We start from the raw sequence: 21,754 nt of genomic DNA, 5'->3' as shown, positions 1-21,754 counted from the left end.
TATAGGTGATCAGGAAACAACAGGAGGTGTAAGTATATATAAGGTAAATAGAACAAGTGATTGAAAAGTAAGATAAGATGAAACATATGGATATCCTCCAACAAATGTATGGTAGAAGAGTGCCATTGGCCTTTCACCTTGCATATATCTTCACACTCTGATTCTATATAACCAAGCTAAACAATGAGGAAGCTAAGCTGGAAGATCGATCATTATGATCATTGATCATGAAGGCTAGAAAGTAAGCTCGTGGAAGGCTATGTACGAAACTAAGAATACGAACTATACTCGTCTATTTGTTCATAACAGTTGTAACGATAGCATGACTACCTGGCCATGGTGCATGTAGACTCAGTAGTATCAAACACTGAAAAATCTAAAGCAATAGAAATAACCTACGCGAGCATCACCGTTGATTGTCGCACCCCGGAAATTGTACTTGTATGCCACGGCCGTTTCTACAGCAGACCAGGCTATGTAAAATGATGATGATGATGATGGTGATGATGATCCCAACCCCTGTCCCGGCATCGTGAGGGACCCTCTCCATGTTTCTGGACAACTGCAATACACATTGTGTCCCCTACATACCTCTTCTTCTCCGGAACTGGATCGCTCTTGCGACTGTCACCGAAAGGCGAGCTTTGGGTAATGCCCGACAAGTCCTTGTACTCCGTTGAGAAGAAGAGCTTCAAGAAGCCAACATCAACATCTTGTCCCTTCTTTAGTGTGTACGTATGCGGAACCGTCCCACTCGCGCCGTAGCCGATGGTCGACGATTCTCCAGGAGGAAGAGAAACATCAACGGCGCCGTCTTTTGCACTTCCCGGTTGATAGTACGGAACTGAAAAGGCAAATGATCTGGTTAGTCGGGCGCGCAGTGAGGATCAGTAGGACAACGTACCGATTTTCAAATCACTGACATCAAAATAGAACATCGAAACATAAAGACAGACCGATGTGGTATTGGTGATCTTGAATCCATACATTGCTTTCTCATCGACATTGACTACAATCACACCTCCGATGTTCAAATTATGGCCATGGGGGTCAGGCATCAAAACCTTGTCGGAGCCGCGGATGAAGTCTCTGGTTTCTTGCAACTTCATACACTCGAGTGTGACCTTTCCGGCGAGGGGACTTCCTTGGCTAGACTGGTGAAGGTGCCAGTAAAAATGAGCAGAGCGTTGAAGAATGCGGTGGATAGTGTCTGGATCATCGATTTTGACTTTGAATGGCATGCGTGTTAGCCCATGTTGTCGACAGAGCTTGTCCATGATCTCGAAATGGACAACATCACCATGCGCAGAAACCGCTAGATCGGGATGATCGTTTCGGCTCTCCACCAAATGCAATCTCCTCTGTCGTGCTTCGCCATTTTGCATCTCCTCGCCTATCTGCTTCAAGACACTGAATAACTTTCGGACCGGCTCTATGAAAAGGCGAACATCATGTCCCTCGCCGACTCGAGTCTGCAAGGCAAATCCTGGATGAGCTAGGAAGAAGGGAGTTTCATTGCCCCGGGGGTGGAAATCGCATGTGGTGGTGAAAGCGGTGATCCTTGAAGCAACGATAGTTCCAAGCTCAGATACCATGTTTCTGTCAGCGAACACGGCGAACTCGGCGTTCTTTGTGATCCCATGGACCGAGCCAGCTTTCAAAACGTACCGGCCGCAGTGGGATACGCGGATGTCATATAGTTTGTGTTGCGGGCTGGCTACTTTGGAATTGAAAAGGCGTCGGAATTGGTTGACACCTTCGCACTGCGGATTCTGTCTGGAAGAGACGAATAAGCGTTAGCAGACTAGCACACAAAAGTAGGCCTACGCGGGAAGATCGGGTAGATGGGTTATTACGTCTTTGTAAGTAAGCTTGTCGACGCCGCTTTTCTTCAGCAAACTCAACAACGCTGAAGTAAAGGCGCCATGTCCATCTGCCTCTCTGGCTTCTTGCCCCTGCTTACATGCTGAAAGGAGCATGTGTGATGATAGACCTGTCCTCTCGAATCCCTGTGCAGTGGAACTCGACCGAGACTTGTAATGCGAAATGTCATGATGGAAGAGGCCTCGAGGGATAGTATAAGTCTCTGGGAGCTCGATCCCCCGTACGGCGAAGGTCGGATCATGGTTGACTGTTCGCGTGCCCGAAGCAGAGTGACAACAATCAAGAATAACAGTCTGTCGGTGCACCTAATCAGTTACCATACGTGACAGGAAAAAAAAGAAATCTTACAATGTTATCTGACTTTTTCATAGCGAGGTCTGCGAGAAGATGAGAGAGCTTCGTATCCAATAGACCTTGACCTCGCTCGGAGTCGGTCGACCCGTTGGGGTCAAAGTCGTAAGGAAGAAGCATTTGTATTTTCTTGTTGGTGCTGGGCCATCCAGACGGCGCATCCGCTTCGGCTCCGTGCCCTGCATAGTAGATGAGAATCGGGTCCTCCTTCTTGATTGCTGAATTATCCCCAAGCCTCTTAATCTCTGTCTCGATAGTAACTCTCGTGGCATCCTCGTTGCGAAGATTCTTGATTTGGTCTTTTGGAACGAGGAGAGTCTCTTGCAAAAATGTATTGACTGCGTCAGCATCGGCAACTGCACCCTTCAGATCTCGGATCCCGTTCGAAAGGTATTTGTCGATGCCAATAACCAGTGCGTATAGGGGCGGGGTACAGCTAACAATCCCATAATCAGTACACATATCCTAGGACGTGAAAATAAATACGAACTGTTCAATGTGAATACACTGGGGAGGACTGTGAAGCACAGAGTATGGTGTATTCACATGGATCACAGGATCGACATACGACTGAGGATACTGAGGAGAAGAAGCCTGTTCCTCTGCTGGACTACTGGAGACCTATAAATTCGTGCTTTAGTGAGTCATCTTTTGCGTACAGACACCTTACGTTGGAGGAGGCGAGGAACCGTAAAAGAAGAGGTTCAATTGGAAAGCTACTGACACTACCAGATACCATACCAAGTCCAACACAGAGCTGGCTGTGATGTCGAGCCGGTAAACAAACATGCCGATGAAAGACAGAGACGTAGGTAGGATGAGGAATGGCACTATACACGCCAATTGGACGGTAGGATAACAAAAAGCGCCACATTACAGATGTAGTACTAGCGCTCATTTCCCCTTCGCCTTTTCACTTTGCACGTACGTTCGCAATCTGATTATCTGAATAGCAGGGGCAAAGGGCGCTGTGAAAACATCCATCCATCCATTGACGCCTTCAATTCACCGACGTCAATGTGGTAGAAAAAATCGTGTTAGATGCGCTGCAAAGAGACCTTGCCCTTCATGTCGCTCCTGCTGTCGAAGGACGTGATTATGACCACTGCCGTAACGTGAATGCGATTTTTCATTCTTCGCTGTGTTGATTGTCATACCGGGAGCATTGGGTCTAAATTGAGATCCATGAGACGCTGTAATTCGGGATTGTGCGTACACAAATGGAGGTATTCGCCACATCGGTAATGATTCGGAGAAACCAAGGTATCCTTAGGAAACAAGGTGAGTTATCGACGTGAGCAAATCTATACCAATGGTGCCGGACGAAGTCGCAGGAGCCTGGAGGTGAGACACATGAAGATGCAGGTAGGCGCCGGGTTTTGATTTTCGAAAAATAGCTCTCATCGAAGTCGAGGGCAAGGGCGATGTGGTCGTGAGGATGGGCCAGATATACTATGATGCATCCTTGCTCGGAGATAGTTAATTCCTCTCCGAGACCCTCGTCCTTGGATAATTTGGGATTGACGGAAAGATCATCGAGCCGACTGACCAGGCCTACTCGGATGAAAGTTCTCGACTTCTGATTCAACGTGGGCCACTTCCTATCACTAACAAGCGCTTAAGCACAAGAAAGGGTAACAGAGATGATGTTACAACATACGAAGCAATTTCCTTGACCATTCCAAAGGGAACATAAAAGACTCTTTCACAGGTCACAATGAGAACTGCCAGTTGTTAGCCAAATATTGGAGCGGCATGTGCAATGTTTCAGTAGCAAAAGTTCCGGCATTTCGTATTAGACAAGAATAGTAGCTGATTACTGGCTGCGCTAAGGTTGGCGTCTGTGAAGCCTCGAGTAAACCACCCTGAAAGTTTTGACGTGAGGAATGAACGGCTGAAAAAACTTGTGATTGAATAGAAGGAAGGAAGAGATCATGTTTCCACTGCGTTTCCCAGATGTTTGTCTCCAAGGATGCCGGCAACCAATGTGGTCGTCTGGTGCTATTCTATTTTCACTTCGTTTAGCTTTTCCAAGTCGCGTCGTCGTCTCTTCACTTCCTTCTGTCACACCCACCCTGTTGTAAGTAGAGAGCGGAGTAATGTACAGAGGATTAGAATTAGCCTCTCGAGAGAGAGACGTTCTACTTAAATACATTTTGTATTGCTTCGAGATCTTTCTACGAGATACTAAATAAGTCCGGATCACGATCCAAGTCAGCTGCCGCTGACTGGCATCGTATCTTCGAGTATGTTCTCGTACTCGCTCGGGATTGCTATCCCAACACACCTACTCCTTTCTTTGGTTCTGTGGCGCCTGGTGTGACGCTACTAATATGGGCAGACGAGCAGCCTGCGGGGGTGAATACTAGCAATTCTCGGTACGGCAAGATTCAGGTGGTTATCATGGTGTGAGTTACTACGTTGCTTCCCAATGGCGAAAAAAAAGCCTAAGGAATCTGTGAGTGGTAAGATGACATTAACTGGAATTCAACCAAGAACATGGGCGGCCCCCAGCCGCTACACTATAATGCCAGTCCTCTTGTCGCGGATCAGTTTTAAAAACATCTTGCACGTGATCGGAACAAGCATCGATACTATATCATCTAGGGATTGGTCACAGGTCATAAAGGCAGCGAACCAGCAAACGTCAATTCTAAGCGCATATCATTGGGAGCCGATGTGCTTCAAAGGGGACGAGATGGACCTACGCACAAACCGAGTAGTTTTCACGCTCGTGTCTTACAGAGGCGGATCTGCAGAGAGAACCCTAGCTCAGGAACAAGATGAAAGCAAGGCAGAAAAAAAATGGTAATGCGAAAAGCTTGGGATGGCTTGCAATGATGCCGACCAACATCTGTTTAGAGACAGATGCCTAGAATGAAGTTGGTCGAGTCCCAGTTTGCGCGCGATCTTAGGGCGGTCAGAGCAATGATTCACACATGTTCCAGGCTGACCCCGCTTGGGCTAATTCAGTTTGGAAACGACGGTTATCCAAACTCTGTCACAGAGATGGTCTCGGAGAATGCGCGCATAGCGCTCGACACAATCGAGGCAGGTCATCATAATGCAGCATGAACTGCGGACTGACGAGATAAGGTCAGGAAGATCATCGAGATCACTGCGTCCAAACCAGATGCCTGGAATTGCTTCATAAATCAAAGAAAACAGTCTATTTTATCCAAGTCACGCAGGTGGGAAATCAGACGCGGCTCTCAAGGTCAGTTAGATTGGCTTCCACAAGGGGAAAAAGTTCCTCTCTTTCCCTGTGGCAGTCACCCGCGACCGTATCGAAACATTCATCATAGAATTGGAAGCGACTCTTCCATGGCGAGTTATGAAATCACACCCAATTCTAAGAAGACAAAATACGCTCATCGCATGATAGGTGGAACGATTGACTTGGATCCTGGATTGCAAGGTAGTGAATAGGGACGACTGTGGGACATGTTCGACCAAGTAGGTGACATTCTCTGAAAAGGATGCATGAGATTTAATGGGAGTTGATATATCGTTGATAATACGAGGCAGGTGATGGATGGTATCTTTACTTGCATAGCCACCAACTATGATTGCAGTACATAAACGCATTAAATAATTCAACAAAAACACAATATGACTGTGTTCTGTATGCAAAAGTCCTGGTAAAGTTGGTATAGGGTTGAGATACTTAATACTAGTAGTTAACATGAGCGGTAATAACTGAATCGCGCGGGGCCGTTGAAGATTTGCAACACGAATTATCCGAGTCGGCAAGCGTGATCTACAACTCCATGCGGAGACTGATTTATGTCGCTAGTGTAAATGATGGTCCGTCATTTTGATAAGGAAATACTGGGAGCGAATAAATATTGTTAAGTTAACAGTACAGTCGTATGTGGTGCGCTAAAGAGGAATTCCTTCAATGACCCGGCGAACAACAGCATCAACAACTAATCCAGCAAGTATCAGATTCCCAATCGTCGGCGTGTGCAAGAAAAACTTCATACACTACCTCGGCTTGTCAACATCCGTCACGACGAGTTCCTTCAGAAGAATGGACGTGGAAACCGCCACGGAAACATAGTAGGCAATCCGCTGCTCGTTGAGGACACCAGCCAATGACATCAACACTGTGAAGCTGACAGTAGTAGCGGAGCAGATGGGGATCGTGTATTTGCCGCACCATATCGCGAGCGACTTGATTCCAATCTTGACATCATCCACCTTGTCCTGGTGCTGATACACCGTCTCGTATGTGATCGTCCACATCGTCGCACCGAGGTATGCAGCAGTGAGGGCGTGGTAGGAAATTTTGGCGTCAGGCGCAAGGTCTGCCCAGCCCATGTAGATACCGATGTTGAACATCAAGCCCTAAGGGAACGTCAGATCGCTGATTTCTGCATGAATCACAAAGGTACTTACCAAAGGAATGGGCGCAAAGTACATCCAGCGCTTGCATGTGGGGTACAGCACGTACAACGGCCACACGTACATGGAAATACGCAGACTGAATAGACGAGCATGGTAAGCATAGAAAAATTGTATCAGAGAGGAAACATTTACGCTCCAGGACTTAGGACCTTGAAAGCCAAAAAGACACCAATCACGACTTGGAGAGCGAAGAACAACCAGGCACGCTCAATGCTGATAGCACCTCTAGGAAGTGCCCGATTCTTCGTACGCTCCACGTTCACGTCGATATCATAGTCGAGGATGTCGTCAATGGTCATGATCTGAGATCAAGGATGAGATAGCGAAGACGGCTTCGAATATCTAGACTCACCAAGCATTTGATCCCGATGCAAAGGAAAAAGTAGACGACGGCCCGGATAAGGCATTCCAGTCCCGTCGGATGAGGGTAAGCGTGGTACACCATCGCTAAACACCATGCTATCATTCCCGGTTAGCGAACGGAAACGGAAGTTCACAGAAATCCACACTCACCCACTGGAAGAAACACCGTTGCACATCCGATCCCATTCTGGAGACGGTAGAGCTCCCAGCAGGCACCGATCTCAGTCCGAGTCGGTGGTGCGATGAGGGTTTTGACGTTCGAAGAGATCGAGGAGAAACCCGAAATGATCGTCTCCCTCAGACCCTTCTTGGAAACCAAGGAGGCGAAAGACTGCGAACAGATAGCAGTAGAGAGAGCCATTGGAGGAAGAGATAGTAGTAATGGTGGTAGAAGACTGTACGATGCGGAGAACCTGGTCTCCTCCCATCTTCACGCCCGTACCTATATACCAGTCGGACGCTGGTGCATCCTCTCGTATGACCATCGTAAACGAAACACTGGCAGCAGCGCAGGAACGAGGGACAACGGCTCCTTGTCAATGAAATTTGATCGAGGACCGTCTGCATCTCAGATTGATGGTCGACGCCAGTGATCGACCGCGTAGCATTGGTCGATCTTGCTGATGTTTGTCTCAATGCGGTTACATCCGCGTCCGACTCGCACGTTAGCGGTGATGCCCAAATGAGGAAATCCTTGCCCGCTATACGTGTGACCATGATCGCTCCTCGAGGTGCTCCAAAGAGAGAATGCTATCGCAGCGTTCAATATCTAATCCTGGGGAAGACCGACGCAAATGCAAAATCCCTGAAAAACTATGTCAAGATTGGCATGCATACCGGCAACCATGGTACTTGTTATAAGCGCACCATAAAACATTTCATAGCCAGATGTCCTCATGTCCATACACTGGACATGTCTAGCACTAAAGACGTCTTTTCTCCGCGGACGAGATGCACAGGCCAAATCGTTATGGATCAGGGTTGTATGCATACACTTACAAACGTTCCATCTCTTCTCTACGACGTTTTGCTTTAAAGAATCTTGCTTCAGCATAAATACGTTCCGAGGACAAGCGGAGGCTCTGAATCTAGTAGTTGGAACTTGAAAGTTCAAACGTTCTCTCGATTCTCGAGCGGGAATATAATTTGAAGGATTTATGCTCAACTGCAAGAACTATACCGGGCAAAGTCAATCGGCGCGTCAATGTCGGTAGCCAAAGGTCCTATTTGTCTCTGTTACTTTTCAGCACTGATGCTGCACAGCCACCACAATGCTGTCTCTCCTCCAACTTTACTCGATGGAAGATTCGTCGGCTTTCACTTGAAATGATATGATGGTCTATCTCTCTGCTTCAGTCTATTGCTTTTTGTCTCGTGCCAGCTAACAAGTGCTTATTGCTTGCTTATCTATGATCCTTTGTATACACCGCAGCACCCCTTGACTTGTGTCACCAGTTTAACCGTACACTGACACCTTCTTAGTTTGCTCTCATCTTCTCTGAAGAGCTTCAAGGTCGCCTAGCATGGGTCTTACACTGCCACCCGACTCGGGGCCGTCGACTGATTGCGGCCCGAAATCGACGCGTATCCGAGTCGGTATCTGACATATCGGGTTCAGATCTTTCAATGTCCTTTGACGCTCGAGGAAAACCTTCGAAAGAATCTGTGAGATCTTTCGATGTATGTGTATCACTTTACTGCTCTCTTTCGTTTGCTCTCTCCTCCCTGTCGTCGATCCAACGCACACTTTCACGATCGCCAGAAGTGCTGAATGGAGAACCATCTCCAATCTCGAAAAATATCAAATGGATATACATCCCTACGGCTCATTTGCTGCAATGCTAATTTTAGAATTTCATTTTGGGAGAACTGACGCTGGAGTCGCAGTCCATGCTGAAAGCGTCGATTCGGAGGTTGACCACGAGCCCCCTGCCGTTGCTGTACAGCTGCTTCAATACGAATCTGCCCATTTCATGCCGTAATTCTACTACATTTGCACTTTCCTTGGTAATCGGATAGTCGCGGCCTGTGATGCTCTAGTTCGACGCACAGCCTTGTTCTAAAACTACCATCTCAGGTGACCATTGTAATGTCGACGCAAGGTTCTGAAGTCAGTCTGTCTGCCGGTGCTGTCACCGACACGTCGCCTCTATTGCCAAGATATGAGGTGGCCGATGCTAGCAGCGACAACCGAAGACGGAACCTTTGCAAGTGAGTGTCTCCTTCAATCCCTCTTGTACGTGATTAACAGCGTTGGTCTAAGGCTGTTTCTTGTAGCTGCTGTGTACTTTCTGCACGTCCGTACTTTTACTCTTCTTCATACTTATCTGCTGAATTTCCTTCGATAGCGAGGGATGTACGATGAGTTCGTCTCGGTTTACATCATATTACGAAGGGATGGAGTGCATGAGTACTGGTACTTCTGGAAATGTAAGTGCCTTCAACTCCATGTGATTTGTCACACATGGAAACTTGCCCATAGTCGTGGAAAGGTCAGTGTTCAGTCTACTCGCCATTGGATGATGGATCCACACCGCAGTTAATCGGCATCATTGCGAGCCATCCCAAGCTTTTCGCATTACCATTTTTTTTCTGCCTTGCTTTCATCTTGTTCCTGAGCTAGGGTTCTCTCTGCAGATCCGCCTCTGTAAGACACGAGCGTGAAAACTACTCGGTTTGTGCGTAGGTCCATCTCGTCCCCTTTGAAGCACATCGGCTCCCAATGATATGCGCTTAGAATTGACGTTTGCTGGTTCGCTGCCTTTATGACCTGTGACCAATCCCTAGATGATATAGTATCGATGCTTGTTCCGATCACGTGCAAGATGTTTTTAAAACTGATCCGCGACAAGAGGACTGGCATTATAGTGTAGCGGCTGGGGGCCGCCCATGTTCTTGGTTGAATTCCAGTTAATGTCATCTTACCACTCACAGATTCCTTAGGCTTTTTTTTCGCCATTGGGAAGCAACGTAGTAACTCACACCATGATAACCACCTGAATCTTGCCGTACCGAGAATTGCTAGTATTCACCCCCGCAGGCTGCTCGTCTGCCCATATTAGTAGCGTCACACCAGGCGCCACAGAACCAAAGAAAGGAGTAGGTGTGTTGGGATAGCAATCCCGAGCGAGTACGAGAACATACTCGAAGATACGATGCCAGTCAGCGGCAGCTGACTTGGATCGTGATCCGGACTTATTTAGTATCTCGTAGAAAGATCTCGAAGCAATACAAAATGTATTTAAGTAGAACGTCTCTCTCTCGAGAGGCTAATTCTAATCCTCTGTACATTACTCCGCTCTCTACTTACAACAGGGTGGGTGTGACAGAAGGAAGTGAAGAGACGACGACGCGACTTGGAAAAGCTAAACGAAGTGAAAATAGAATAGCACCAGACGACCACATTGGTTGCCGGCATCCTTGGAGACAAACATCTGGGAAACGCAGTGGAAACATGATCTCTTCCTTCCTTCTATTCAATCACAAGTTTTTTCAGCCGTTCATTCCTCACGTCAAAACTTTCAGGGTGGTTTACTCGAGGCTTCACAGACGCCAACCTTAGCGCAGCCAGTAATCAGCTACTATTCTTGTCTAATACGAAATGCCGGAACTTTTGCTACTGAAACATTGCACATGCCGCTCCAATATTTGGCTAACAACTGGCAGTTCTCATTGTGACCTGTGAAAGAGTCTTTTATGTTCCCTTTGGAATGGTCAAGGAAATTGCTTCGTATGTTGTAACATCATCTCTGTTACCCTTTCTTGTGCTTAAGCGCTTGTTAGTGATAGGAAGTGGCCCACGTTGAATCAGAAGTCGAGAACTTTCATCCGAGTAGGCCTGGTCAGTCGGCTCGATGATCTTTCCGTCAATCCCAAATTATCCAAGGACGAGGGTCTCGGAGAGGAATTAACTATCTCCGAGCAAGGATGCATCATAGTATATCTGGCCCATCCTCACGACCACATCGCCCTTGCCCTCGACTTCGATGAGAGCTATTTTTCGAAAATCAAAACCCGGCGCCTACCTGCATCTTCATGTGTCTCACCTCCAGGCTCCTGCGACTTCGTCCGGCACCATTGGTATAGATTTGCTCACGTCGATAACTCACCTTGTTTCCTAAGGATACCTTGGTTTCTCCGAATCATTACCGATGTGGCGAATACCTCCATTTGTGTACGCACAATCCCGAATTACAGCGTCTCATGGATCTCAATTTAGACCCAATGCTCCCGGTATGACAATCAACACAGCGAAGAATGAAAAATCGCATTCACGTTACGGCAGTGGTCATAATCACGTCCTTCGACAGCAGGAGCGACATGAAGGGCAAGGTCTCTTTGCAGCGCATCTAACACGATTTTTTCTACCACATTGACGTCGGTGAATTGAAGGCGTCAATGGATGGATGGATGTTTTCACAGCGCCCTTTGCCCCTGCTATTCAGATAATCAGATTGCGAACGTACGTGCAAAGTGAAAAGGCGAAGGGGAAATGAGCGCTAGTACTACATCTGTAATGTGGCGCTTTTTGTTATCCTACCGTCCAATTGGCGTGTATAGTGCCATTCCTCATCCTACCTACGTCTCTGTCTTTCATCGGCATGTTTGTTTACCGGCTCGACATCACAGCCAGCTCTGTGTTGGACTTGGTATGGTATCTGGTAGTGTCAGTAGCTTTCCAATTGAACCTCTTCTTTTACGGTTCCTCGCCTCCTCCAACGTAAGGTGTCTGTACGCAAAAGATGACTCACTAAAGCACGAATTTATAGGTCTCCAGTAGTCCAGCAGAGGAACAGGCTTCTTCTCCTCAGTATCCTCAGTCGTATGTCGATCCTGTGATCCATGTGAATACACCATACTCTGTGCTTCACAGTCCTCCCCAGTGTATTCACATTGAACAGTTCGTATTTATTTTCACGTCCTAGGATATGTGTACTGATTATGGGATTGTTAGCTGTACCCCGCCCCTATACGCACTGGTTATTGGCATCGACAAATACCTTTCGAATGGGGTCCGAGATCTGAAGGGTGCAGTTGCCGATGCTGATGCCGTCAATACATTTTTGCAAGAGACTCTCTTCGTTCCAAAAGACCAAATCAAGAATCTTCGCAACGAGGATGCCGCGAGAGTTACTATCGAGACGGAGATTAAGAGGCTTGGGGACAATTCAGCAATCAAGAAGGAGGACCCGATTCTCATCTACTATGCAGGGCATGGAGCCGAAGCGAACGCCCCGTCCGGATGGCCCACCGACAACGGGATGATACAAATGCTGGTTCCACACGACTTTAACCCCAATGCGTCGACCGACTTCGAGCAAGGTCAAGGTCTATTAGATAGGGAGCTCGGTCATCTTCTCGCAGACCTCGCTATGAAAAAGTCAGACAACATCGTAAGGTTCCACCTGTTTCTATTATGCATAGTATTTGATCAAGTGTATCGATAGACCGTCATCCTTGATTGTTGTCACTCTGCTTCGGGCACACGAACAGTCAACGATGATCCGACCTTCGCCGTACGCGGGATCGACCTCCCAAAGACTTACATTATCTCTCAAGGCCTTTTGAATGGCATTGAGCCAAATGCTCGGGGGAATGTCGTTCCAGAGACATACGAAAATAGCGGTCTCCGGTCACACATGCTCCTTTCAGCGTGTAAGCGGGGGCAAACAGCCAGGGAGACAGTCAATGGCGTAGAGAAAGGTCAAGGAGCCGGTGTCTTTACTACGGCGCTGTTAAAATTATTGAAGAAAAGGGGCATTGACAAGCTTACTTACAAGGACGTAATAACCGACTTGGAATTACCCGATAATCTGCCGTAAGCCCGCTTGCTGTCCTACTCTGCTGAAGCTTATCTGCCTCTTGTTACAGATCGGCACAAGATCCGCAATGTGAAGGTGTCAACCAATCACGATACCTTTTCAATTCCAAAGTAGCCAGCCCACAACTATACCCCATCCACGCATCTTCTGACTTGCCGGGCCAGTACGTTTTGGAAGCTGGCGAGGCCCACGGGATCACAAGCAAGGCCGAGTTCGTTGTTTTCGCTGATAGAAAGATGGTATCTGAGCTTGGAACTGTCGTTGCTTCAAGCACCACCGCTTTCACCACCACGTGCGATTTCGCTCCGCGCGGCGATGAAACACCATTCTCCCTTGATAGTACTGGATATGCCTTGCAGAATGGAGTCGGCGAGGGACAGGATATTCGCCTTTTCATCGAGCCTAACATAAAATTCCTCGATGTCTTTAGGCAGATAGTCAACGAGATGCAAAGCATCGAAGCAGCAAAGAGGCGATTCCATTTGGTGGAGAGGCGCGACGATAAGCCGGATCTGGTCATTGGCGCGGATGGTGATGTTGTCCATTTCGAGATCATGGATGAGCGCTGTCAACAGCATGGGCTAACACGCATGCCATTCAAAGTCAAAACCGATGATTCAGACACTATCCACCGCATTCTTCAATGTTTCGCTCATTTTTACTGGAACCTTCACCGTTCTAGCCAAGGGAGCCCCCTCGCCAGCAACGTCATGCTCGAGTGTATGAAGCTTAAAGAGACCGGGAGGTTCACAAATGACTTACTAGAGATTTTGGAACCCGATGGCGATAATCTGAACATTGATGGTGTGATTTCCGTCGATGTCGGTGAGGATGCGATGTATGGATTCAAGATTACCAATACGATGTTGGTACCTCTTTATGTTTCGATGTTCTATTTCGATGTCAGTGATTTGAGCATCGGTGCGCTGTCTTGCTGATCCTCACTTCCCGTTCGACTGACCAGATCACCTGCCTTTTCAGATTCGTACTATCAACCGGGAAGCGCAAGAGACGGCGCCGTTGATGTTTCTCTCCCTCCTGGAGGATCGTTGACCATCGGGTACGGCACGAGTGGGACTGTTCCGCATACGTACACACTAAGGAAGGGACAAGATGTTGATGTTGGCTTCTTGAAGCTCTTCTTCTCGACAGAGTGTATAGACTTGTCGGGCATCATCCAGAAGTCGCCTTTCGACGACGACCGCCAGAGCGAGTCAAAACCGGTGAAAAGGAAACCTGTATGGAACTCGATATGTGTCACACTTGTTCAGCGGGCAGGTCCAGTTACCGGGTCGTGAAGACGAATCGTGGCGTTCATATCGGTATGTACTTTCCTTTGGATTCGATACCCTCGGCGGCTGCCTTGTCATTGTTTCCCGTCCACTCTGCAGTCTATTCGTGATACACGACGTGTAGTCATACTATCATACGAGAAAGCAGTTCACGTTCTTGGTTTCGTACACAGCGTTCCATGAATAATGACCACCATATTCTTTCGGCTTCTTCATCTTTTAGGTGCATGGTGTAGCATTCAGAGCGTAGGAAAGATATCTGGTCAATGGCCATGTCAACACTCTTATCCTTAATTTTCCTGTTTCCGAATATAAAGAAGAGAATACAACAAAGCGATACAAACTTATGGCCATGTTCCACAAGGAATTTCAACTTATACTCAATCATACTTCCAGATATATGATGCATTCATGGAGATAGGAAAGAAGTTTTATTCTGCAGAAACGTGCCGCAAGGTGAAAACGAGTGGCATCCAAAAAGTTCTAGGACGATATGTACCGTACCATTGCGAATATGACCAAGACTGTTGCAGATGGGTGGAGTTGGGGCCCGTAGGTGTCGATGGTGGACTTGGGCACACCTATCGACAATACATTGCATTATCCATAGTGCAGTGGTGGGTGACAGGCCGGCGGTGGTTATGACATGCATAGGGAGCTAGGAAGGGGTGGGAAGCCGCTGACACAGTCGGCACTGGGGAGAGCTCGCGAGGAGAAACGGACGGCACCCTTGGATGCCTCGGTGTCACAAAGGTGGGTCTGGGACTGGAGATGATTGTACAGCGTGGATGCAGACAGCCGCGGCGACATAGTGGGGGGTAGAGAGATACCAGAATCGTGATCTTCTGTGTCAAAAATGGGGGATACACTGAAATTGAAGAGCACGATTGTTGACCAGAACCGACATATTCGATAGTAAGCCAGCACTGGTTGATTACCTCATGGTCATCCTGGCTCATCTTTTGCATCTCCTCAGGCCTGAATAGGCGCATATATGCTGGTTCAACTGAAGGAACTGCAACCAAGGGTGCTCGGGAATGTCAGCGTGGCACAGCCGGTAGGGTGGTTGGTTCGCCTTGGAAGGCCTGAAAAAAACTTTATGAGAATCCCTATTTTTTGCTATAATGTTGTATATTTGGACCATAGAATGACAGCATATCTATATTAAATTATGTAATATTAGTAGCAAATATTAATTTAGACACCAGACATCCAAATTAGGGTACTAGGTTCAAGTTCGACTTTCCCACCCGAAATAGGCCTTGCCACTTGTCTTCAACACAATCATGGATGAAGAGTTTGACTTTCACGTAACCTTTACTTATAAACTTCAAGTTTCAATGATTTTCTCATGGTCTCCCAGAATATTCACATAGATACAGTCAAGAATACTGCCCTCTGTCCAAGATGTGGTACTACAGTGCATCTTGGAACAGCTGGGATCCAGAATATGATCAAAACCCATTGGAAAACGGCAACCTGTGATTCCGCACTGATTAAAAACACAACCAGCAAAAAAAACTCAAAGCCAGCAACAAGAAAAGCCAAAATTTTATGAATTCTTGGTTGGTCCCGAAGCGCCCTCCAACAGCTTCCGCAGTCGAGTGCCCAATAATTGGGTGTGCGACGCCTGCCGAGTTCAGAGGCGTTGAGGTCGCGATGTGAAGGGGAAGTTGCAATGAAACTGCCGGAAAGGGCCATATGGCTTAGTCATGAAATTGATGTGCGTCATTGTCTATCACGTGGTTGAGCTGGTACCCCTTCGATGCCTGAGAATAAAATTTCGACCCCATGTACAAAATTGAATTTGGCGAGCACCCTTGACTGCAACGGCGAGTTTGTCGTCGTGTCAAAACTCGACTTTGGACCATATCGCGCTGCCTGAGCATGATGATCCTGTCTTACCAAAAGGACGCTAGAAACGTTTTTTCAAACAGTTTCATGACAAAAGCATCGGTCGGCTCCTCATCACCACTGCGTAGGTGGAGCTTTTCTGAGTGGACCTGAATATCGAGGAGCTGAACAAACTCGACTCGGTACTGTCTATAACTGAGGTGACGTGACGGTTTTGTATTTTTCATTGATAACCGGCACAAAGCTGACTATAATTTTTTTTTTACAAGGTGTACATCCGTCAACGAGGTTTCGTTATGTACTTTATCAGGGGTGAAAACTACATGCTCTACATAATCGTGATGCTCTGTATACGTACCCCCAGCGGACCCAATAGCGCCCGAGACTTTCTATTGTGCCGTGGATCCTTAAGGTATTCTTTTATTCGCTGACCTTCGCCACAAAAATCGATCCAGAATCTTTGGCCTCCCCAGAAATCTGTTCCCTAAAATATCTCTCCTTATCAGAAGCCCCCGTTCTGATCTTCCTCGTCACTTTTAACACGGCCGTTTTGGAGCTAGGAGAACGTAAGATCCGGAGGTGAGTGGATCGGGTCCTGCCTACTCTGTTTTGCAGTCAAGGCTTACTTCGATTTTTAGCGGATAGCCTAGCAGCGTTGCGTGTATTTTGCAGCCTCAATTCCTCATTGGCTTGGTAGCCAAGGATGAGGACGAGAACTCTCGAAAGAACTCCGCTCGTCATTTGATCGGTATTCGTGAGCAGGTGTTGGCGATCGAATCGACCTGTAGAATGTCTCTGCCAGGAACGCCTTTCGTCGCTTTCGTCGACCCCGTATCGTTGCCATTGGGCATGTAAATTTAATAGGAATCTCTCGCATTGATATCTATATCTATTGAACGGCTTGTCTTCATAAGTTCAGACAGTTTCAGCCCGTCTGAAATAGTATAAATTCCCGTTCGGTTATAAGTGACTACGTAGCTACGAGCTTGCTTACATGTCGATGGCCGACCAGCAGGACCTACCATCCATCAGCTGCCTCCTACCAGCCATCGTTAAATCCGATACCTTGTTTTCAGATGGCGTCCCTTACTTGCTCGAACATGTCGCCGCCGCGCCACCACCAGCAACAATGTCCTTCGTCGCCCATATTGACAGCCTCGCTCTCAAGCTCAATCGTTCCACCCGTCGTACGATAAGCGAATTTTGGCTACTCCTCAATATCGGGTACGATTCCATAACTTATGGAAAAGTCGCCTCCAAGGTCTACGACGAATGTTTCAACAGGATCCCGCGTGACTGTCGAAAAGCAAGAGAGGAACTTGTTCCCCTCATTGAAGAGGGATCTAACAGACCTCGAGCCGCGTCTCATTTCCCACCTGTGCGGCTTGGATAAAACGGGGCCGTTTTCTTCGCCTTTTTGAAGGGGGGGATTCCAGGCTTCTTCTTCTGGTCTGGGCGCAGCAGTGACCTCGACGAGCTTCCTGACCTTATCCTCGTCAGTCCGCAGTTCATGCCGTGTTAAGATGGCCTGCCTCGATTTATGTGGAGCGCTATGCGCGCATCCTCCGAGACCGTTTCTGTGACAGAGTGTGGAGAAACCGTCATAAACGTCGCCCGGATTTCCAACGATGTTCTCCGCGGTACCATAGATTCGGTGACGGATACGTTACACACTCTCACATGCGATTGCTAGTTACTACTTGGATAGGCAAAAGAGTGTCTGGCAGGATGGAGATGTAAATCCTGCCTGCCGACTGGTTCATTCCGGACCCAAAATCATTTTATTGACAGCCCCGAGTCGGGCTCATTTTTTCTGCATAAAACATCCGCAAGCTTCAAATTCTGTAACGCAAGACATTTTCATTACAGATCAGATTACAATGACGATATACGGATCCAGAGCGTATCATATCATACAACGAAGCAAGAAAACAAAGACTCATAATACATTTGAATGTCACCAGATAAATCTACGCAAGCAAACTGTTTTTATTCCCAGAATATTTACCGTTAGTGCATGGGGACCATCACCTGCTGTGGTTGGTAACCGTACGGGTATTGGTGATGAGTATGACTGTACGTTGCTGGTGGGGTGGAACTCGCAGATCCTCCACTTCCAGGAGAATTTGCCTGTGGCCACGTAAACCTGCAGCAAAGGAACTATCAAATCTTGTCACTGATCTGACAGACAGAAATGGAACGTACCCAGGCATCAACATTCCCTGCCACCACTCAGGATTCTTGAGGGCTTGAATCGACGCGAGCATGTCAACCTCTCCGGCTCCTGGACTCCCGATAGTCCCGCTCCCGTTGACATTTCCGCTCCCATATTCGAAACTATAATATTCAAGATCGTTTCCAAACTGAATCGGCCCAGCGCCAGCCGCATATGTCGCCTCTGGCCTGTAAATTGGGGTCTGTGGTTGTTGCTGCTGAGTGGGCTGATAACTCGCAACATGGTAACCGCCTTGGTCTTGCGCTACCGAGAACTGCTGGTATTCACCTCCGCCTCCGCCCATACCGCTGGTTCCGTTACCTGGTCCGCCCATGTTACTCGGTGGAGGAATGGTCTGTAAACGCCCGACAGTCGCTCCCTGGCCATCACGCCGATATTTGCCCAACAATGTGGCCAAGAACCTAGCATACAACTTTGGCGTATGTCGGTCGTCGATTGCAATGCTGGATGAGCTGAGCTTCTGAATCAGAGTTCCGATGAGATCAAAGATTTCGTCTTCATCAGTTTTGCTGAGGAGAGCAGAAAATTCGGGTCGAAGGAGCTGTTCTGGCATCAGTACCGCAAAGGGAGGAAGACTAACTATGGGAGGTACCTTGAGCAGGAATGCAGATGCGAAGGCCGCGAAGATAAAGTGACCATCTGGCGCGTAGCGCATGAACCCACTTGGGGCCAGGTCCTCATTCATGCATCTGATCACCGTCTTGGCGGATTCAAGACACTACAACATTGTCTGTGAGCACTAGATGCGAAAGAAACCAATGGCTACGGACCTTGTTGAAGAAGAGATCATCCCCCGCTTGTATGCCTCTATGGAATGCCTGCTGGAATCCAAACGAGAACATCACCAGTCGGGAATAGCCAACTAAACTGCGCAGAGAATGACATCAGTGCAAGTTCTAGCTTGAAGAAACGACGCTAAGCTCACAATGGCAATAGGCTGCATCGAAACATAGCCCCACGGTCACCACCAACGACTCTGACGCGCCCCTCCCATTCCTCCTTAAACGCCTCCAACTCCCGGTCATACCTTATCGTTACGTCCCGGAAATCGACCCTCTTCAGACTACTCAGACCGCTGCCCTCGGCGAAAACTTCATCATGGAACCTCGCAACGATGCGCAAGAGCGCAGTATATCCGCACATATGGACATCGTAGGTGAGGTTGTAAGGGGACTTTTTGTACCAGTCCGCCGAATGACGAATTATCGAATCCTCCTTGATGGTTGAAGGTTTTCCAAACTGAGTGGCTGTCGAGCGGTCGAGGTTGAAGCAGATTTGCCACACACGGATGCGGTTAAGGATCTCGCGTTCCTGCTTTTCATTCGTGGGTTTTGTGGTTGGCAATTGATGCAAGTTGAGGTCAGTAGCGATACTGTTGGGGACAATGAGAGAAGGAAAGAAACTAAATGAATTGATCGACGTACCGGATGGCCAGACCCGTATACAACCAACTCCGATCTTCCTCCCATCGTCTGGCAGGCACGGCATAGATACTCATCAATATATACGCCTGACAGAGCTCAACGCTCTTCCATCCATCAATAAGGGCATTTGCAGCAGAATGTTTGGCAAAATGCATCGCTATCGGATAAATACTCGACTTTGGAGGGTGGTACCGGGAGGAAATTGCACATATAACGGTGAAGAGGAAAGGGCATCTCGCGAACGTCGATTGTGGAGTGTGTAGAACGGGGTCAAGGAGGGATATGAACGGCTAAAATAAATGCCATCAGCAAAGAGCATTGAAAGGACTGCTACTTTCTTCTCACATTGACATGTTTGTAGAAACTTCGGATAGAACATTAGGGCCCAAAACGTGGAAAATATTGACGAATTCTCACATTTCAAACAAACGCTCGACATCTTCCGGCGCCACAAGGCCGTGAACGAGTATCTCTGGAGGACTGTGTTCCTCTATCAGCGTGGCCCGAATGTCCAGATTAGTTGCAGGACCTAGAGCCAGTGTGAGCGAGCCCAGAAATGTGAGGAAAGGCAGGACGTGCCAGGCATGAAATACGTCTCATTTGCAACACCAACATTGTCATCGTCCACGTCGTCACTCTTCTTTCCCTTGCCCTTCTTAGTCCCCTGATGCGATGTCAAACTTAAATTCGCAATGAGCCCGAGAGGAACATGCGAGTCGGGAAGTGCCGTCTGCGTCTCTTCCTGCTCCTCCTCCTCCTCGTCATGGGGAACCAAACCATATCGCTGGGCATGCGTTACTCGACTCCCTCCTTCCTCGTCGTCCGATTCTTCGTCACCTCCGCGGACATCATTGAAGGAGCTCGTACCGCCAGCAGCAGTCTGTACGCTGGACTGAAGCCGGTCTAGCCAGGCGAGAACGTTGCGGTTGCTGGCGTCGGAGGGTGAAGTCGCCATACGATATGAGGCAATAGAAAGAGGTGTCGCAAGGTATGGATTGTGCAGCTGCTTGAGGAGACTCTCAATGATGGCGTCTTTCTGCCGAATCTGGGCTAGAAGATATTCTCGTTTGCTGGGGGTGGGCGCATATATGAGGATTTATCTAGGGGAAAAGTGATTCTGCGACTTACTTGGGTGCCGTCCTTGGTTTCCGCCCCTCGACGATGCAGACATGACCACCGGTCTTGCACCGTTTACACGTATTTTCGCCGGGCGGGAAGTCGCACTTCATCTTGAGTTTCTTGCAGTGGGTGCATGCCCCGGGCCTACACTATGAGCCACCTATTCCTGGAAAGATGCCGTACTCACAATCTGGACGCCCTCGCAATGCTCACCCCCCCTACACTGATACCGACGTCGTCGTCGCTGCCATCCGACTCGCTGTCCCTCACTGGCGCGCGCTTCCTCTTGTTCTGCGTCTGCTTCTGTGATTGCTTTGCTGGTGGAGTAAGATATGACGGCGCCGGCCGATGCTGCTGGGGTGGGTGCTGGTGCTGGTAGCTAGTCCCTTGATAATAGTTATTGTAGTCGTTTTGCTGATACGGCTCTGCCGAGTAGTAATTTGCTGGATGGACCGGGTGTTGTTGTACCGGCTGCTGCTGTTGTGGGTGGTGGTGCTGATGCTGATGCTGTTGTCCGTAATCGTATGATTGCATCCACTGCTGGTATCGCTGGGCATGGGCGTCCTGGGGTTGCTGGACGAGCTCGTCGGGATCGTAGAATGTGGTGGTAGGACCAATCATAGTGGCCTGTGTGTCGTCGTCCGGGGGCTGACTTCTTGACGCCATTGAGTAAACTGCCAACCGCAAAGATCGCGTTCATTTTGGGTTGTCTATTTCCCCCTATGTCCACTGCTTTCTCACCTGCCAATCAGCCGATGCAAGTTCGGCTCTTGCGATTTCCCGGTTGAGAAGTGGAGAAAAGGCTGGTTAGAATAGCAAGAAGAGTTTGCTACAGAACCAGAAGATATTCTTGCATCTTGGACGCGACAATGGGAGTAGGAAGGAGAGCGACAACAGACGTACCGCTGTGGTGGATGTGCGTTAGTTATCGGAGCCTGTTTTTGTACCTTTTTAATTTTTTCCTTGATTCAGATGGCTTTCCATGTCGGGATGATCACT

The 21,754-nt window shown here is 48.2% G+C and overlaps 10 protein-coding genes across 10 annotated transcripts; 3 read left to right on the top strand and 7 right to left on the bottom strand.

Moving 5' to 3' along the window:
* Positions 1-473: 473 nt before the first annotated feature.
* On the bottom strand, positions 474-2,697 carry BT62DRAFT_909410 (uncharacterized protein; the record flags this gene model as incomplete). The annotated part of the gene is made up of 4 exons (XM_043183743.1): positions 474-844; positions 920-1,776; positions 1,828-2,177; positions 2,233-2,697. 4 exons carry the CDS (start codon positions 2,695-2,697, stop codon positions 474-476), a joined length of 2,043 nt encoding a protein of 680 aa, XP_043034427.1.
* A 101-nt stretch (positions 2,698-2,798) lies between these two features.
* BT62DRAFT_937523 (uncharacterized protein) lies at positions 2,799-3,178 on the bottom strand. The gene has a single exon (XM_043187341.1). The coding sequence runs from the start codon at positions 3,131-3,133 to the stop codon at positions 2,846-2,848; it is 288 nt and encodes a 95-aa protein (XP_043034426.1). The 5' UTR covers positions 3,134-3,178; the 3' UTR covers positions 2,799-2,845.
* Positions 3,010-4,061, bottom strand: BT62DRAFT_557955 (uncharacterized protein). Its single transcript, XM_043181388.1, has 3 exons — positions 3,896-4,061; positions 3,452-3,842; positions 3,010-3,374 (listed from the first exon to the last, which is right to left on the bottom strand). Exons 1-3 carry the CDS (start codon positions 3,913-3,915, stop codon positions 3,273-3,275), a joined length of 513 nt encoding a protein of 170 aa, XP_043034425.1. The 5' UTR covers positions 3,916-4,061; the 3' UTR covers positions 3,010-3,272.
* Positions 4,062-6,072: 2,011 nt separating this feature from the next.
* On the bottom strand, positions 6,073-7,539 carry BT62DRAFT_557782 (uncharacterized protein). The gene is made up of 5 exons (XM_043181387.1): positions 7,159-7,539; positions 6,998-7,104; positions 6,778-6,947; positions 6,637-6,721; positions 6,073-6,585 (listed from the first exon to the last, which is right to left on the bottom strand). Exons 1-5 carry the CDS (start codon positions 7,367-7,369, stop codon positions 6,223-6,225), a joined length of 936 nt encoding a protein of 311 aa, XP_043034424.1. The 5' UTR covers positions 7,370-7,539; the 3' UTR covers positions 6,073-6,222.
* A 1,495-nt stretch (positions 7,540-9,034) lies between these two features.
* On the top strand, positions 9,035-9,868 carry BT62DRAFT_937518 (uncharacterized protein). Its single transcript, XM_043187340.1, has 5 exons — positions 9,035-9,219; positions 9,272-9,305; positions 9,357-9,438; positions 9,646-9,682; positions 9,796-9,868. The coding sequence occupies exons 1-4, from the start codon at positions 9,098-9,100 to the stop codon at positions 9,657-9,659; spliced, it is 252 nt and encodes an 83-aa protein (XP_043034423.1). The 5' UTR covers positions 9,035-9,097; the 3' UTR covers positions 9,660-9,682; positions 9,796-9,868.
* A 1,587-nt stretch (positions 9,869-11,455) lies between these two features.
* Positions 11,456-11,835, top strand: BT62DRAFT_937516 (uncharacterized protein). Its single transcript, XM_043187339.1, has one exon. It carries the CDS (start codon positions 11,501-11,503, stop codon positions 11,786-11,788), a length of 288 nt encoding a protein of 95 aa, XP_043034422.1. The 5' UTR covers positions 11,456-11,500; the 3' UTR covers positions 11,789-11,835.
* A 101-nt stretch (positions 11,836-11,936) lies between these two features.
* On the top strand, positions 11,937-14,128 carry BT62DRAFT_909433 (uncharacterized protein; the record flags this gene model as incomplete). Its single annotated transcript, XM_043183744.1, has 4 exons — positions 11,937-12,401; positions 12,456-12,826; positions 12,880-13,751; positions 13,812-14,128. 4 exons carry the CDS (start codon positions 11,937-11,939, stop codon positions 14,126-14,128), a joined length of 2,025 nt encoding a protein of 674 aa, XP_043034421.1.
* On the bottom strand, positions 14,127-14,617 carry BT62DRAFT_557563 (uncharacterized protein). Its single transcript, XM_043181386.1, has one exon. The coding sequence runs from the start codon at positions 14,529-14,531 to the stop codon at positions 14,247-14,249; it is 285 nt and encodes a 94-aa protein (XP_043034420.1). The 5' UTR covers positions 14,532-14,617; the 3' UTR covers positions 14,127-14,246.
* BT62DRAFT_937513 (uncharacterized protein) lies at positions 14,560-14,984 on the bottom strand. Its single transcript, XM_043187338.1, has 2 exons — positions 14,809-14,984; positions 14,560-14,780 (listed from the first exon to the last, which is right to left on the bottom strand). The coding sequence occupies exons 1-2, from the start codon at positions 14,930-14,932 to the stop codon at positions 14,704-14,706; spliced, it is 201 nt and encodes a 66-aa protein (XP_043034419.1). The 5' UTR covers positions 14,933-14,984; the 3' UTR covers positions 14,560-14,703.
* Positions 14,985-17,802: 2,818 nt separating this feature from the next.
* BT62DRAFT_937512 (uncharacterized protein) lies at positions 17,803-21,586 on the bottom strand. The gene is made up of 12 exons (XM_043187337.1): positions 21,497-21,586; positions 20,943-21,429; positions 20,765-20,899; positions 20,216-20,706; positions 20,054-20,165; positions 19,982-20,000; positions 19,637-19,926; positions 19,138-19,584; positions 18,983-19,079; positions 18,805-18,930; positions 18,182-18,753; positions 17,803-18,122 (listed from the first exon to the last, which is right to left on the bottom strand). The coding sequence occupies exons 2-12, from the start codon at positions 21,419-21,421 to the stop codon at positions 17,987-17,989; spliced, it is 2,904 nt and encodes a 967-aa protein (XP_043034418.1). The 5' UTR covers positions 21,422-21,429; positions 21,497-21,586; the 3' UTR covers positions 17,803-17,986.
* Between the last annotated feature and the right edge of the window lie 168 nt (positions 21,587-21,754).

This window comes from Guyanagaster necrorhizus (assembly GCF_019112545.1).
Source record: "Guyanagaster necrorhizus MCA 3950 unplaced genomic scaffold BT62scaffold_43, whole genome shotgun sequence".
Classification (NCBI taxonomy): Eukaryota; Fungi; Basidiomycota; class Agaricomycetes; order Agaricales; family Physalacriaceae; genus Guyanagaster; species Guyanagaster necrorhizus.
This window is presented reverse-complemented; position numbering and strand designations above follow the sequence as displayed.